Source organism: Astatotilapia calliptera, chromosome 11 (genome assembly GCF_964374335.1).
Source record: "Astatotilapia calliptera chromosome 11, fAstCal68.1, whole genome shotgun sequence".
Taxonomy (NCBI): Eukaryota; Metazoa; Chordata; class Actinopteri; order Cichliformes; family Cichlidae; genus Astatotilapia; species Astatotilapia calliptera.
The window spans coordinates 13075693-13093534 of record NC_137432.1 but is presented as its reverse complement, the minus strand read 5'-3'; the positions used below and the strand labels follow the sequence as shown (position 1 = coordinate 13093534).

The following is a 17842-nucleotide window of genomic DNA, read 5'->3' as shown; positions in this document are numbered from 1 at the left end:
ACCATTAGCAACCAGCATAAGTATGTATTGTATATAATCTACAACTGCTTATGTACTAATGGCACCGATGGAAAGAGTTGCTATAGAGGTCCTATATTACTACTGCTTTAAATAATAAGCTACAAAATTACAAATTATAAAATTAGATCATTACAAACATTAGCATGTTTAACATGACAATAGCCTGGGATTAAGGTTGATAGTGTAAAATTTTCTATAATTTTTTTTTAAACAATTTTCCCCCTCTACAATTTTGTTTCTAGAAACTAAAATTTTGTTTGAAATTGTGAAACAGGATTTAAAATTTAAGATAATTTAGGAAAAACAACTTTTTTTTTTCTTTTTTTTTTTAACATGGATGTTTCAATTCATCATTTAGGCTTTGTGGTACAGAGAAGGGCTTGCTGTCCCCTTTGCAGATATTTAGCTTTAAAAAAATGATTTAATCATCGTGGCTTTGTGTTCAGTGTTCAGTTTTAACAAACCACATAACATCATGCTTGAAGTGAAAACAGCGCAACCTCACGGTGTTGATTCCTTTCATTCATTTATTCGATCATATTTACAAACAGCCGGAAGTGCAGTAAATCTAAAATATAATCCATATCTACTGTACATTGCATTTTGGTTTGCAAATTGTTTACAGAAGTATGAAACTACTGCTGTAAAATAACATTTCTTAGAAATTAAGAACAAAAGACCACAATCATGATACAGATAAGAAAAAACTAAAACAAAGAAACTTACCCATGGGCCTTTGTGCTTTGTGCACCTATTTGTTAAGTCACATCTCATATTTAATCAGGTTATTACATTATTGTGTTGCCCCCAGCACAGGTAGCTCTTAGACATATCAGGCATCTTGGGGGAGAAAAAGCAAAAGCTAAGTTTTGGAGTGTATAACCATGTTTGGCAGAGTACTGAAGCCCACCATATACATTTATACAGATATGCACATTTCTTTCAGTTTCTTCTGTTTATTTGGTCTAAGATTCTTCAGTGCCCTTAGTTTATACTTTTTCACTACTGGGAGACCAGAGAGAGACTACCCTCAGTCCTAAACAGCAGGATTAACAATCAGCACAGTGCATAGTTCACATTTTCTAATGTTCAAAATGATGTGCCAAGTGTATGCGGTGCATTCTGCGAGTCCTTCAAAATAAATGCCGTGCTAAGAAACCAGCAATTCACAGCCTTACATCTACATGTCACTTCAGAGGTGAAAAAAGAAAGCAACACAATAGATGGTGTTGTCAGATACCAGACAGACTTGAGTTGTGAAGGTTATGAGAAATCATTGAACCTTCTCTCTCTTTACTTTGATATTAATCCACCTCAGTAAAAAGAAAACTTAATTAGCATTTCAAATTTGGAGCCAAAACCTGTAATTATCCTACAGTCAGTGTATGTATGTCTGTCTTCACCGTACAAAAACAAACACATCAACTCCTCCTACCAACACATCTCCTTCACATGACCATTAGACAAACATGGAACTACATACCCTCTGTAATTTACAGTGATCAAATGTAAAAAGACTTGCATTGGAGGAAGTACAGTTATACAAATTCTAGCACTATGCTGTGGCTCCAGTGATCAACAGCCACAGTTTATGGTGGAAGAGGCCCTATGATGAGATACAGATACAGGCACACTGTTGGATGTGAATATACACACACACATGCACGCACGTGCATGTGCTCACACACAAATTAAACTGCTTGTATGCATACTTGCACACAGTTATGCATGCGCATACAAGGACACAAACATGGACAAACTATTCTGTTGAGGATTTCTCATCAACTTTTTCTCTGCAAAGTCAGAAATGTTCACCGATGCGGTGAGCAGAGATGGCAGATTAATGAGTTTAAAGTCTTTACCTCAGAAAAAAAAGAAAAAGGCCTCATCTGGCCTCGTTTAGTTCCCACAACCAGGAGGTCCAGTCTCATCCGCCCCACAAAAGTGGTCTTATCACATTAAGGCAGGTAAGGTGGTAGCTATGTGGCAGGGTTGGAGAGTTTATTCATTGTTCCATTTGTTTATGTTCCATCAAATTTCTAACATTTATTTATCTTCCAATAAATTATTAATCATCTGTTCTCCCACTGTAACTTAATAAGGCTTGGCCCAATCTGTATGGGGAGGGCTCCTGGGGCTGCAGTTACCCATTGAGGACGAGGAGTTGGACGCAGCGGAGTGTCCCTCCCAGAACATGGCGTCACTGGGTTTTGGGGGACTGGGGAAGGATCGTGAACTGTCATCCAGAGAGGCCTGGTTCAGGGGAGGCGGGGGAAGTACAACGGAGCAGGCGTCGCTCCCAACCAGACCCTCTCCCGAACAACTCTGGGGGGGCCATGGGCCGTTGTACCAGCAGTCCTCCCTCAGACTATCTGGCAGCAGGGTGCCTGACGGACAGCCGGTGGGGGGGCAGGGGCGGCCAGAGCATGAGGGCAGTGGGGGGGCACTGGGGGGACGAGGCACTGATGGCCGAGGAACTGGGGGGTGGTTGTTCTTTTCCACGTCGTCCAGACACTGGACGGGAACTGTTGAGGCAGCTGCAGGAAGAGAGGAGGGTGAGTGCAAGAAAAAAAAAAGGATGAGGAAAAACGAGGGTAAAAGATAATCAAATGTTAGATGTGGTTGCACAAAACTGCATTTTTCTAGTGAGACCTGCACAGACAATCACTGCATGGACTGTGGCAATGTCCGTATAACAAGCACAAATATTAGAGGCAATTGTTCAATTTCTATCATTTTGGTGATACTTCAGTGACAAATTTCACTGTTGATTTAGTGACACTACTAGCTTTCAGTCATCACTGCCAAGTACTGAAAGCCTTACATAACGAATAAACAAATGCTGCCTGCCTTCACGTTAGACATGTTTACAAGCGATATGTCACTTAGACCAATGGTTCTTAATATTTAGAATGGTGAGCCTTTCATGACGTTGGAAATATTAAATAAAGATTGATCAATCTGACAGATCTTAAGTGGTGATTTTTGGCTGAATGCTATAACTTTGCAAAACCCTGCACGACTCCAAGATGGTTTTTTTTAGTAAATCTGGAAACTTTAAAAAGAATAATAATTTTATTGCACTTATTAGCAGTGTTTTACTAGACAGTAAAGGTGTTTGTTTTAATGAATTTCTCTAGCAAATAAAAATAGCGTGTTTTCTGTCATTTTAACTAAATGATGTCGGCAGCACAAATGAAATGCTCTTTCCTCACCCAGCTAAACACGTCTTTTTTTCTTTTCTTTTTTTATTTAGCACTGAGATAACAACTCTGTATTTTTTTTCTTTTTTTTAACAAGTGGATTAAACTTTGGTTTCTAAAGCGGTTAAAAAAAAAAATCTAAGCTCTGATCTCTAACTGTATAATAGACCTCAGTGTAAAAACAGAACCGGAGTAAAAATCGCACCCTGTGCAGCGGGCGGCGAGTTCCACAATGAAACCTTTGCACCATGTAAAAGTCACCGCTTGGGAATCAGTAAATAACAAAAGCAATAATTAGATTTTGTCCTCGAGAACAAAACCTAATCAGACCTGAACGCACAAACACATTTTCTTTCATTTCATACAAAGCATATCCTTACACAAATCACATGTCCTAATCTCACACAGACACATCATTGCTTTGCTTTCAAATCATCATCTTGAGCGAATAATAAAGTTTAAATGAGAGTATCTGCTCCTGCTTTTTTTTTTCCATACCTCTCTCCATCCACACATCTATCCATCCATCCCTCCCTGCTATGCTTCCATGAGATGGTCTCCTGAGTCTAGGATTTGAATAAAAGTGATTCCAAAGGAGGAACATTAGAAGAATACAGATACACAGTATGACTGAATAAATACATAGCACACCCCCCTCCTCCCTCTGCCCCGCTCCATTTCTTTTGCCGCTCCTGCTTTCCTCATTTCACTCCATCTGCTTCATCTAAGTTACAGGATTACCCTCTTATTCAGTGGAATAAATAGGGCAAGATTTATTTTCTTGCCATATTTCGTTCTAATTTTCACCTCCTGGTCTCCTCTTCTGACACTCCGAGGGAATCGACAACAGAGGTAATCCCTCCTAGGGTAGCATACATCATCACAGAGGGAGGGGAATGGAAGGATAGACCATTTCATGATGTCCTTTATCAAAGTGTTGGAGGACTTTGATAATATCCACAGTCTTATCACACTCTTATACAAACTGCAAAAAGAAGCAGGAGGAGAAAACTTCTTGGGAGGGGGAAAAAAACACTCCCGTTACTGAACAGAAGCAGTTCATTAGTTTCCCTGTTGTAATTACTTCAAGTACTCATTAACAGTGTTAGATCAGCTAAATGTGTTTGTCTCTATATTAATTTACTCTGTAGTTACATCTACATACAATTGTTGCAATTTGTTTTCTTAATCTTTCATCATTTGTCCTCACTTCTTTAATAAGTTGCAAGCTTTTTTCAGGGGCTTGGGTAAGAACTGCATGTGTGTGCAGATGTGACGTACAACAACAACAACAACGTAGGGTTTGAGTTTTTCTTTTTAAGAGCCCTCTATGGGAGGTGGACTCTGCTTTGCTAATATAATGGCATGGGGAAAAGAATGAAAAACACACTGAGGTTAAATCAGATGTAAAGCAGATCAAATGTAAAAGATTAAATAAAATATATAAATATTGGGAAAAAATGAAATATGATAAGAACAGGATAAACATTCAAGAAAATGTCAAATAAAACAAACAAAAATATTACCTGGTTCCTAAAGGGAATGATATAAATGTCAATTATTTTTAGGGTAAAGACATGAAGAGACTGAATACATTTTGTATGGTTGCTTTTAGGAGGTTCATTTAGGTGGCGACCTACACAACAATGCATTAATGCTATAAAGGAGACTCCTCACTGTACAGGAGCTGAGGTGGTGTGAAAAGGACACAGTGGAGCACAGTTGATTATCACACGCACTAAAACAAACATTAAGCATGGGATGATTTGTATTCAGACACCAACTGTGGCGCAATCCTGAGCTCACTCACATTTCTGCAGATGTGCCTCACCTTGTCGCGTCTCACTGATCAGTGGCCTGAGTTTCCTAATCAGGCCTGTTTGGTGCTTCAGCTCTGAATGGAGACGGCCGACCTCAGAACACAGAGCTTTGTATGTCTGCTGCATGCTCTTCTCCCTACACAATAAACAAAGCATTTCACTTAAATGCAAGTTTCCTCAAAGCTGGTGTTAGAAACACCCAACTGTCAGACAGGATCTTGTGGTAAATATCATGAGCAGCTATAGAGTACGCTCAGGAAAAGGAAATATTTTAGAACAATCTTATTCTGAAGTCAAATTCACCTGTTCACTGAAATTTCACAATGCCAAAATGCCACCCATTATGTCAATTTTAGTCAAAAATTAGTGGATTAAATGTACATATAAGATTAATCTATTAAATAAATTATAGACATACCAAGGTGATCATGTGCTTCTTTGCTGACACAATTAATATCAGTGACTACAGTCAGACAATACTTAAGAGGAAAAACAACAACAAGTACTGGTTGATTTGATGCTTAATCAGCCAATAACATTATCTGTATTACAAACAAGAAGACAAAATAAATAAAAACAGTGATGTATTTAAGGATGGCAACACCTACAAAACACTCTTATAAAGATGCAAAATGTATCAGCACTTGTTTTGAGTCCTAACACCTGCCTCACACAGCAAAAAACATGAACAGAAAGCCTATGGTGGAAAAACTAGGTTTTTGTGGTGCTTAAAATAATTAAAAAGGTAGACAAATTATAACATTTTCTTTCTTAATAAATGTTAATAAATAAATTCCATACAGACGTTATGCATGTCAAAATTCTGGACTTAAATTTGACTTGTGTTGAGCACCCAAGTTTAGGGTCTAGCTCTTCATATACTTTTGAGGTTACCTCCACATCATGCTGCAGACATGCATGCAGTCTATGATGAGCAGATTCATAACGCTGCACCCTCCTCTAGTGGCCAAACAGGACAAGTACAATTGAAACTGTGGCCATACAGAGCACTGCATTCACAAGCTTTAGCTTTCAAAGCAAAGACATAAAAACAGTATATTCTGTAGTTTCGTGTAAACAGTGTTCCTACCTGATTCTCTGTAGTTTCATCAGGGCGGATCATTTAAAACTGATTTTTTTGCTTAAGACTGTGCTTTAGGCAAGACTTCCTATCTATTTACAGTTGCTTCGTAACTACAGGTTACAGAAATTATGGTTGGGCACTTTTTAATGATATTCATAAAACACTATACCTTGCATTATACTTTGCATCACAGGTCTGGTCCAAGTCTGGTCCGTTAAGGCCATGCGGCTCCCCCTAAAACAGAGTTAAGTTATGCAAAACAGAGAGTGGAGGTGCAGTCTCTTGGTTGTTTCGGACAACCCTCCCCCCCAAAAAAACCAAACAAATCTGCATCCTCCACTCCACAACAACTCACACTTATGTCCGTCTGTCTTTTAAGAGTTCATCTCCCAACTGTTAAAGATGTAGCATACCCACCCTGGCTTTGTCTTCACTACTGTGTTTCCCAGTGTCACCCTGTCTCTCTCTGCCCTAACACCTCTACCGATTTCTCCTCCTTTTGTTATGCGACAAGAGCGTCTCTCATCTCAAGCGCCCCCTCTATCCTGTTCTCTGAAACTCCTTCTTCCCTGTTTCACTCACCGCACTTCTCTCTAGTAGCCGATTGTTCTCCAGTGTCACCCTCTCCAGCTCTTCCTGCAGTTTGTGGATCTTTAGCTCAGTGTTGATCCTTTCCACCTGCCAGGAGTCCTGAGAGCTGTTCAGGCTCTTCATCACTGTGGACAAGCACGCAGAAAAACAGATGGAATTTGTGTTACAAATGGTACAAAAGGCATAATTAATTAAAGACACTGACTTTTACACTTTTAGCAACCAAATATTTTAACATCAGTTTAATCATAGAGCAACATTTTACATTTACATTTTCATAGAAAATCATAGGTAGTATGGAAGTAAAGGAGAATGGCACATGAGTCAAAATACTCGAGCCTGTCCTGTATTTAAATTGTACTTGAATCAACATATATGTTATATATAACCACAAAAAAACCAAATGTACTTAAGAGTATTGCAACATAAAAATGTTATCATATCATATAAATCAGGTTGCTGGATTTTTTCCCCTACTGACTATATGACACTATTTATTCTTCTAGTACTGTATTAGATAAAAGTGTTGAAATAAATGTAATTGTTACTCTGTTACTAATCACATTCTGGATGTCAAGGGTTCCTCTCAGCTTTAGGAGGATGTAAGTGTACCCTTTGGGATATTACAATTAGTTCTCATTATTTGAAAATGATACGATTTTGCTGGTTTCGTCAGACCTTCGACATTGCCTGCAATGGTTTTCAGTGTGAAGTGGGTAGGATAAGAGGCTACCAAAACAACTGGTGTTTGAGTAAAGAATCTGAGAACCGTGCCATGTTCATGACTGAGCATAAAATGGATTGACAGAAGGGCTGGTGCTGTGTCAGATGTAATGCAGGGGATGCTGGAATATGAATGACTGTTAACGCGCTCTAATGGCCGCAAGCTTCCGTTACAGAATAAGAGAAGTTACTTTCCTCTGAAGGGTGGCTGGTTAAGCAGGTGGGACATCCAGATCGAGAACAGACTGGAGTATCTGCAACTCTACTCCAAACAGGTGCCAGCTGAGATTTTTCAAACTTCTCATCAGGTTGTCGCTTCGAGGTATAATGGGCACACCCAACTAGTAGGTGATCCCAAGGTAGACCAAGAGCTCATAGAAGACATTATATAGCTTCTATGGTCTGAAAACATGTGGGAGAGAGGGACGTCTGAACTAGCTCAAATACTCTACTGCTACCATGGTTTAACTCATGAAAATGGATGGATGGAGATATTTTAAAGAGTAGATTATTACTTCGATTGTCCGACATAGCTAATTATCAAACAATTTCAGTCCTTGAATTTAATATGATTAAAATTCAGGAACAGGATTCTTTTCCTTGTATTTCATCCAAATCTCATGTGCTCTAAATGTCCACTATCTGTTTCATCAGAGGACAGAACCATTTCCACTGAACAGTTCAGAGACAGCAGGCCTGTGTACTCTACCTGTACCTTGGCTGGTGTCCATTTCTGTCCTCAGCTGAAGCAGCTCCACCTCTTTGGTGTGAAGCTGCTCCATCAGAATCCTTTCTCTCTCACTCGTCTCCCTTTTCTGACAGAGGAAAAAAAACAAAAAAACAAAACAGACAGTGAGCCAAAGAGCATGAAGGTAGAGTCAGTGTATTTAAAACAATGTTTCAAACTCTTACTTTTGCAGTCCCAGGTGGGCAAAAAAACCAAACTCTCTTTATTATCCTTATACTTGAAAATAAGCTACTGTCAGGTTTGGAAGACATTAAGCCTTTAAGCTTGGCTGCACTGTTAGTTTATGAGATGTTCAGATTAATCAGTAAAACGCACCAGTTTGTTAAGCTCCATCTGCAGGTCCTCCTTCTCTATATAGATACCTCGGTAAGCACTGAAGGCCTTGTTCACGTACTGGGGCCCCTCTGATGAATGAGCATCTGGCCTGAAAAGCTACAGTGGTGAAAGAAGAAATAACAGAGAAGAAAGTAGAGGAGAAAAAAAATGTTCAATTTAAAATGTTGCGGTAGGAAGTCACTTTCCTCCCACCACATCCTATCTTGATGGACCAAGTGCTGCAGCACATAAAACTAACACTGACAGATTTTAAACAAACAAGCTCGTGCTCTGCCCACATGTTGTGCCCAACTTTCGCTTCGGTCTGCAATCGGTATTAAGACCTTTGCTGTTCAAATAACTCACTCTCTCACTATATCCGTTTACTGGATCCTTTGTTCTTAATTCCAATTTCAAGAGCATTCTTCTCTGCTGAATATGAGCACAGTGTTTGCCAAAGACATACTTCTCCAGACCGCCTTTCTTTTTTAAACAGAGCACATTTATTTCTCATTGTTGGGTTTTTTCTGTTTTGACAACAGACAAACAATATTAATGATGCTGACATGCATACACTCCAAGAGGTTATTTTTCTTTTTTTTCTTTTTTTTTTTTTTTGCAGTGAGATATTAGTATTTTGTGTTTGTCCATCATTCTGAAGTCGTGCACAATAGAAAAATCATTCATCTTTGTTCATAGGTCACCCTTTGTAAACATTGCTCTCTGGTTGTTTAGACAGCATGATAAGCTCTATGTTCTTAAATTTTGTCTCTCTCTCTCTTTTCTATCCCCATCTTCCCTTTGTTGTGCCATCCTCCTACTCTTTCCTACTCTATTCTTCCATCTATACCTTGTCTTCAAGCTGCTTCACTCTCTTCTTCAGCAGGGCATTGTCTCGCTCTGTCTCTCTCAGCCTCTTTTTGATGTCCTCGTATGCCGTGACCAGGGCAAAGTGGGAGGCGACCGATTCGTCACCGGCACACACCGACACAGGACTCTCAGCAGCAGTGGTGTAGGCTGTCTCATGTTTAAGGATGCAAATGTCATCATCCACTGCTGGGGAATCCATACCTACACAGGCCATATTCTGAGGCAGATAGAAGACCTGGGGGATACATGAAGAACTTCTTTAAATATCCTATATTTGTGTGAAGAAAAACAAAGTCAAACTATATTAGATTTATTATCATATTAAGAAATAAATATTTTCTATATTATCCAACAAACAGTCTACACTGTCAACTTGTTCTATTCATTCATAAGGCATTTAATGTCTGTAAGTAGAATTCTCCTAACAGTCAATGGTCTTTTTAAACCACAGTTTCACAAAAGAAGAAAGCCCCGCCAGAGGTTGACATCAGAAAAGCCCTAAAGACAACGAGAGGTTTTTAGCATGCAAAATCAGTTTGTTCACATATTGCATGCAATTTTGTGCTGGTGCTTCCTATTACCCTTGGGCACTTGACACTGGAATTACATGATTTTGATTTAACACCAGGGATGAATGTACTTGGAAGGTAGGTCCTCTTCAATTACCAACACTGAACAATAAAGGAGTCAGATCTGTAATAGTCTACAAAAGATCTACCCCCCAAAAAAGGCAATTTGCAATGTGTGATTTCCATAACATGTACATAACATTGTGTACACTAAGTTTCTGGCCTATGGCTTTGAATGAGAGGCTGAAAAAGAATTTATCAAAAAGAAACTTTAACTCTGCACATTTACAAAGAAATATCTCACACTGACTTGAATGCCTTTGTTAAAGGAAGTGCCAGCAGAGCTGACTTCCAGGAACGATATGAGTGTTTCAGTAAAGCTACTTGACATTTCCCCCACACCCTCCTGGATAATTTCTGCTCGGAGTAGCTCGGTTTCAGAGACGGTGCAGCTTCTTGATGATGTCAGCATGCAATGATGCAGCAAACACACAGGAGCCAAGTTTTTATCACTAAAGGCCTAAGCCTTTAGAAAAATAAGTTTAAGCAGAGTTACCGAATAGTTTGATAGACCCGCGGAGATGAATAGAAACGGAGAAATAGAGAGAAAAAGGAAAACTGCTGACTTTGACGACAGTCGGCATGAAAGCGAAAGCGACCCACAACAAGTACTTAAAAACGAAAGTGGACGTGAATCCAAAACAAGGCAAGAAGAGCGACGTAATTCCGTTAAGACTTCTCCACTTAAAACAGGAAAGCTAACAGCTAAAAATCTTATCTCAGCTGAAAAAACACAATCTTCCACACAAAGCGACAGCAGAAAACATCTATAATCGTTCTGAAAACAATCAATGGATTTCGCGTGTATACAAAGCTAACGTTACGCCGTTAGCTTCCGCGAACAGTGCTGACAAACACCAAACAACCCTGACGTCCGGTTGTGAAACAGCCAACAATAAGAATAACACAACAATTAAGCAACGGTCTTTAGAGAAACATAAATACATATCGACAGCTCCGCGCATCAAAATGATTGATCTATTATGATGATAACGGCTAGCTATGCTTGGCTAACGTCTTCTGGCTAGGTGCAGAAAAAGGATACGATTATTTTTTATTCTCGACTTTCAGTTACCGTGTTAAACGCTGTCCTCAGTTAGGTATCGACTGACCACATAGGACTGTCATTTAATTTGGAAAAAACAAGAGCTGGTTCAAGGAGAAAACAAAGAGACAAGGCTCGGCACTGGTGCCGTGTCTCGACCGAACTGACAGGTGAGAAAAACAAAAACTTCCGGGAGTCACTCCGCTGCTCAAGTCCTTTCAAAGTAAAAGCACAGTCTTAAAGAGCGTGTGCACTTTCTCACACACTGTTACGATCACCATAGCTCCCATTATCCTTTCCTCGGTATATGCATACCACACGCTTCATGAATTCTGCCATAAAAATATAAATATTTGCTCCATGTTCTATACTTCCAACCTTTTATGTTTCTCATATGACTCCCCCCCCCCCCCCCAAATGCTGCAACTCTAAACATATGAACCTGTGAAGGTTCTCAGTCATCCAGGTCATCGTAGTCAAAGGAGCTTGCAAAGAAAAGCGTCTGGACTTCTTTAAGTTGCTTGAAGACGTTTCACCTCTCATCCGAGAAGCTTCTTCAGTTCTAAGGTCAAATGGTGGAGAGTCCCAGATATAAACCTAGTGGGAGTGACCCCCCACAGAGGGACAAAAGGACCCCCTGATGATCCTCTAATCGCCTGAGCCAAGGTGGGAAACTAGGCGTGGGTCCCAATCAGCCAGAGTTTCGGGTGTGTTCATTGTGAAACCTGGCCCCACCTTATCATGCGAATTCCTGAGGTCAGATGGCCCAGGATGTGAGTGGGCGTTAAGGCGTCTGGGAAGGGATCTCAAAACTGGATTATAGATGGCAGAGAGTTGGTGTCGTAAACCGCCGCCTCTGTTCAAAGATGGTCGCTCACAGTGGACATAGATGGATTCTTTCACTCCTCTTTCAAACCATCTGTCCTCTCTGTCCAAAATGTGAACATTGGCATCCTCGAAAGAGTGTCCTTTATCCTTAAGATGCAGATGGACTGCTGAGTCTAAACATATCACATGTCACAGTCGAGGGCAGAAGGCACTTCCTCTCCCCTCCTAAAATCTCCAGCAGCAAATGATGAAGTATTTGCTGCAAGTATCTGAAAAACTGAGATTTAGGGCTTGGTCTAGAAGGTGCTTTGCCGCTTCAGGACCTGGGCATCTTGCTGTAATTAATGGAAGCATGAATTCTGTTCTCTACCAGAAAATCCCGAAGAAGAATGTCTGTCCATCAGTTCATGTGCTGATGCTCAAGTACAAATGTATTACATGTTTAAAAGTTGAATACAAATTTAATGCCACAAACTTGAGTTGTCATATACATCTGTGAGTTTATGTGTACAACAGTATGCACCTGTGGTCTGTGCATGTACACACACATTTTAATCTAAAAAATTTGCTGAAATTAAAGTCAGAAGCTTTCTCAGAATGCTGACTTTTTCCCCAGAATTAGTTTTTCTCAGAATTCTGACTTAAACCTCAGAATTCTGAGAAAAAAAACTCAGAATTCTGATGGAACTCTGACTTTAATCTCAGAATTTTAACCTTTTTCTTAGAATTCTGACTTTTTTCCCGCGCAGAAGTCTGGAAAAGAAGAAAAAAAAAGACCTGCTGACTTTCCCCACCCCCAGTGGCTCTTCTTCTTCTTCTTCTTCTTCTTCTTCTTCTAAAATCACTCTTTAAAAAATGTGGTTTGTATTTGCTCCAGGTACCTTTTGTTGTAATATGCAATATATACAATCTGAAACAGGTAAGTGTCACAGATATGTCAAAAAAGGAAAGAAAGAAATCAGGTAGTGTGTGTATATTTTTCATGGCACTATATTAATAGATAAAGCTAAAACTTGGCACATATTTTTACTTGTGGTCCTTATATTGATTAAAAATTAGCTCTCTATTGTGTGTGTGTTTTTGTGTTAAAAGGACAAAAGAGTACAGGGACTACTTGTTAAGCTAAAGAATGACTTAAGAAACAGGCAAGAAAACAAGTAATGCCCTGAACCATGTTTAAAGGTAATAGTGAACAGGCAATTATTTCACGAGTAGCACGAGTGTTATAGCTAGGGTTGCCGAATCTTTAACTATCAAATAGCACAATGCACAGTCAGCTGGGCATAGCGTAAATATGCACTGTCCATCCATAATCTTATAACAAAAATACTGTAAAATGTTGGTTTTCAGTTTAATCAATACCTCATGTAAAACAATAAAGACAAATACAGTAAATTATAACAGAAGTCACAAGGGCATTTCCTTTGAAAAATAAGCAAAAAGGAAACAAATACTGTAAATACAGTCTTCATTTACCCAGCTTATTCTACTACGCAGACCAAACAAACGACCCCTTCTTTTCACTAATCACGTATTACTCCACACTTGTATGCGGGACAGGCCGTCACTGTATGGAACGCGAAGTACGATTGCGGTCAAATCAGATTTGGTATTTGTAAGAGTGCCATCTGTTGGTCAGAAAGTGACATTGCAGTAACGGTCCGGGGCATTTAAGGTCGAGTAAGGGACAAACCAATGACAGTATAGAAATCAGTTTTGCGCATTATACTGTGGTATCCCTTAGTTGCCACTTGCCTAAATTAGGATTATCTTCCAGTGACAATTCCCAAATATAACGGGTAAGCAAGAAAATCAAATAGTTATAATACTAATAATAAATATTTAATGTTAACAAAAACACAGGTTTGGTTCATTTTTTGTCACAGTACCTAAAACTGATTAGCTGCTAGCGCTAATGTAGCACTTACCATTAGCTTATTGCTCAGGTTCTTGATAACCTTTTGTTAAGTTTTCGTTTGTGACATACATCATGTTTTTTATATGTGGGTGTTTCTTTTAATTATAGCGATATTTACTTCTTTATAAAGTGATGCCTTTACAAGCAGTTAACCTAGTAAAAAGCAATTCCCTAATGCCTAGCAGCCCGTCCTTACTGATGTTTGTATTTTGTCAGTGCAGTTGATGGTAACTTGATGGTAAGTTGATGGTGTAGTCCTGAAGGTATCTTAAATATTAGTCATTCTCTATAGGTTTAGTGCAGCTAATTAAAAGTTTTACATAACAAGGCTTAACAGGTTGATATTCATAATCCCATCACATGATACTTTTAAAGCAGTAGATCTAGTCAGTCTGCATACCGAAAGACTAAGCCAAGCTGATCAAGAGGTTTTAACCTTAAATAGGTCCATAGTAAACATTGAAATTGCTTTATGGAAAGTGAGAGAAGCATTGGTTTTAGCCCTCATGAGTTTTATCTAAAGCTAGTAGCAGTATATGTGTAGGCTGCAATATGGAAGCGTGTTTGATTAAAATAAGAATTTGATCAACATATTGTATGGGCAGCTGTGGCTCAGATGGTAGAGCGCACCATCTATCAGTTGGAAAGCTGATTGCTCAATTCCTGATTTCTGTAGCCCACATGCTGAAGTATCCTTGGGCAAGATACTGAACCCCAAGTTACCTCTGATTCATGATCAGAGTGTGTTTGTGAATGTTATAAAGTGCTTAGGCATATATAAAATTGCTGTACGAATGTGTGAGTGATTAGGTGGATGAGACTTGCAGTAGTACTTGAAGTGTTGAGTAGAAAGGTGCTTTTTAAGTACCAGTCCATTTATTTATTTATTTCTAACTGAATTGTTTTCATGATTTCTGAAGTTGGGCATACTCCACTGTGCATTATCCTATTAACTATTAAGGTGTATATTTTTCTCTGTTCACTGTATCAGCTCAGTTGTATCACAGATATCCTAAAAGTGCTATGTTGTCTTTTGCAGTGTAAGAGAAGCTGCAAAGATCACTGACATGACATGTGAAGAGAAATCTGAGATCTCCATGGCAAAGACACGTCAGCGTAAGCCCAGCAATTGCATATATTAGCAGTATTTTTTACTCGCTTTCAGAAAAACATTTGTTTAGATTTGTTTTTTTGTGATTTGAAGAAGAAAATGTTCTCAAGATTCATTTAACTGTCATAATGCAACACAAGTGTTGTTTGTAACTGCGTGAGTGGAGGTGGTATCATAAATACATCTCACAATTAGAGTTCTCTTTATTACAGGCCACTAGATTGAAATAAAGATTTCTTTGCTGTCCATGAGATCAGGATTTATTTGAGGCTAACACAGTTACATATTTTTTTCTTTGTGGCGTTTGAATGTTATCCCTATTCCTGAGTGGGTTTCCTCACATACTCCAACTTGCTCCCACAGTTCAAAGACTTGTGTGTCAGGTTAATTGATGAGCCTAAATTAGACAGAGATGAATGGCAGATAATATGCTTAAAGTGTACAGAACAGAGAGCATTGCATGATTGTATGATTAAATGTGGCTTGTAGTCTAAAGTGCTCTGAGTGGTCAGTAAGACTAGAAAGACTTCCGAAGTGAAATTGTTAAAAATCAACTAGTAAAAGCATTGTGGATATTAGTAGTGGTATCTATTATTGAGTATTTGCATCAATGTCATTACAGTGTTGTCAGAAGCTCAGTTACTTATGAGAGACATTGAAGAGATGATGAATTGGTGTGCATCGTTAGATCTCTCCAACCAGAGACAGCAAAGAATGGTATGTTTACAGTGAACCACGTGACTGTGCTGCAGACCACAGTCAGCCCAGAATCAAGTATTTTTATTTGTCAAATCTCAACCATATTCCTTTGAGGAAACTTACCCGGCTGAGTTTACATAATGTTTGTCTTCTTTGTTTCTAACCCACTGTCTTTCTGTTTTTAAATGGGTTTATTTGTTTAATTAATTTAATCCTGTCTCTATCATACTTAATGAAGCTGATACTATACTTCTGTTATAACAAGGTCACAAGTGGTCAGGTTATGAGTTCCCTATAGTTGCATAGCAATCCAGTTAATTTCTCTTCTTAGCTGCAAGAAAAGGATATGCAAAGTAAATCTGAATTGCCATTAATATAAAATATATTTGACACAGACGTTAACCGTTTCAGTCCATTTAGTTTCACTTTAGGCTTAGCCTCTGGACATCTCTTACATTGTCTTCCATTCCTTCCATGCACTCTAAGCACTAGACTAGACCCTCCTGACCTCTTTCCCAAAGTGCCACAGGGGGTGACGGATAAATAAAACTTTTTGCCAGAACCACTGGGCAGAATCAGAAAAAGAATTCTATTTGCTAAACCATAATATCTTTAATGCATGTCGTTCTGATTTAGGAGCTGTTATTTCAGTGAGTAGATTTACAGCAGCCTTGACAGCTGCATCAATTTCATCCGCACGTGTTGCCAGCCTCAGCCCCACCTACAAATGTAACGATTGGCCCAATCGTTTCAGGAAACAAGACGACCAGCGATCCACGAGAGACTGTTCAGTCTCACAAAAATAAAATTTGAGCTCCAGGTTTCTACCTCTAGAACCTAATTAGCAGGAGTGAGGACTCCCTATAAATAATTTTTCTCACAGGACAGATATAATAGTGTGTGTACGCACGCACACACACACTAGAAAACACATAAATGAATGCGCAGCTTCTGTCTATTGCAGCTGTTAACAAAGCACAAAGGATGCACAAATGACCTTGTTATTATTTTATGTGCTGAGGCATAGTGTGCACAGCACAGCCTTGTGTGCATGTTGTTGTTGTTGTGACAGAATCAGCAGGAGTGTCGGGCCAGCATAGAGGAGGACGGAGAGACCTTGGTCATAGAGGGCTTCAGGTTTGAGAGTGCAGCAAGCAGGCAGGAGCTGAAGAGGCTGAGTTCACAGGCTGCTGCAGGAGGATGCCAGGGTGACACGTGACTGACTTCCAACTTTGTGAGTCCATTATGCAGGCTGATCAAGGTTGCATGACTGACAGCGGTAGAGGAAAAAAAACCAACATAACACATGTTTACTCTTATATATATCTCTGAAGCCATATATATGATCTAGTATAAAGAATACTTACTATTTTAAGGAAAAGTGTTTCTAAATATTTTCTGTAAGACTATAAATTTCCATTTATTGTTGGTTTTTAAAAAAATATCTTTTATTAGTAGTTTGTCTGCTTGTTGTATTCAACTGTGGTGCATTTAATTATAGTGCTGGACATTTTCCCCGGTATACAACAACACGCTGTGAATGAGAGCTGAGGGGAGGACATGGTCTGCTCTCTGATTACACGGAGCTTTTAGGCTGTTCAGTGTCTTTCCTGTTTATACTATAGTGTAGCTTGTGAGTGCTTTTATTATAGTGAAGTTTCATAGCTCACTGTGCTTACTAGTACAGCTGGCTTAACAAAGTACTGTATTATAAATAAAATATTACATTGCCTTTCTTGGACATCTAAGAGTCATATTTTTGTGTGTTTTTAATCCATGGTGAAACTAGTATTTACAAACCTTTATGATGAGTTTATAAACTTGTTTTACTACTTTTTGTCTGTAATTTAAAATATATATTAACATCATTGTATTCATTTCAAAAGGGAAAGGGCTGTAAAGATAATTGTTAAAATTAGTTTATTCACTTGGTTATTCTTAAATATTTGTGTTATCTATGTTTTACCTTACAGTTACCTTAGTATTCTTGCAGAAGCAAATGAGGTTACAGCTCAGGTCATTATATATTGTTTGACTGTACTGCGTCGGACAAACCAGAGCGCAGTGTCCTGCAGAACAATACGCTTTAGCCATTTATTATCTTGTCAAATCCGCTAAAATGTCGAGGGCTTTAGGATTGCAGTCCGGCCTCGTAACTTCTTTCAAAAGAAGCACCATCACTATGCTGACATTGAATTAAACATGAAAATCTGCAGTTTGTCAAATATATTCTGAAG

The 17842-nt window shown here is 38.9% G+C and overlaps 1 protein-coding gene and 1 long non-coding RNA gene across 6 annotated transcripts; one reads left to right on the top strand and one right to left on the bottom strand.

Annotated features, from left to right (window-relative positions):
- Positions 1–530: 530 nt before the first annotated feature.
- azi2 (5-azacytidine induced 2) lies at positions 531–11237 on the bottom strand. 2 transcript variants are annotated; one of them, XM_026184988.2, is made up of 8 exons: positions 11080–11237; positions 9356–9610; positions 8506–8622; positions 8152–8257; positions 6711–6844; positions 6298–6362; positions 5056–5180; positions 531–2558 (listed from the first exon to the last, which is right to left on the bottom strand). In XM_026184988.2, exons 2-8 carry the CDS (start codon positions 9587–9589, stop codon positions 2116–2118), a joined length of 1224 nt encoding a protein of 407 aa, XP_026040773.2. In that variant the 5' UTR covers positions 9590–9610; positions 11080–11237; the 3' UTR covers positions 531–2115. The 2 variants fall into 2 exon arrangements, with proteins under 2 accessions (XP_026040773.2, XP_080163942.1); XM_080307816.1 differs by having other exon boundaries at positions 8158–8257.
- Positions 11238–12736: 1499 nt separating this feature from the next.
- LOC113032462 (uncharacterized) lies at positions 12737–17343 on the top strand. Of its 4 annotated transcripts, XR_003273879.2 has the most exons (5): positions 13389–13676; positions 14835–14911; positions 15529–15623; positions 16678–16839; positions 17107–17343. It is a non-coding gene; the product is annotated as an uncharacterized LOC113032462 (long non-coding RNA). The 4 variants fall into 4 exon arrangements; XR_013912362.1 differs by lacking the exon at positions 13389–13676 and adding an exon at positions 12737–12796 and having other exon boundaries at positions 16678–17343; XR_003273878.2 differs by having other exon boundaries at positions 13368–13676; positions 16633–17343.
- The last annotated feature ends 499 nt before the right edge of the window (positions 17344–17842 follow it).

Excerpts from the sequence above, each read along its gene's own strand:
- azi2 (XM_026184988.2), bottom strand. The coding sequence starts at position 9,589 with ATGGCCTGTGTAGGTATGGATTCCCCAGCAGTGGATGATGACATTTGC. Across the intron at positions 6,363-6,710 it reads GGCTACTAGAGAGAAGTGCG|GGGGAGCCGCATGGCCTTAA; the intron begins GTGAGTGAAACA and ends ACTCTGTTTTAG. Across the intron at positions 5,181-6,297 it reads GATGCAAAGTATAATGCAAG|GGAGAAGAGCATGCAGCAGA; the intron begins GTATAGTGTTTT and ends TTTATTGTGTAG.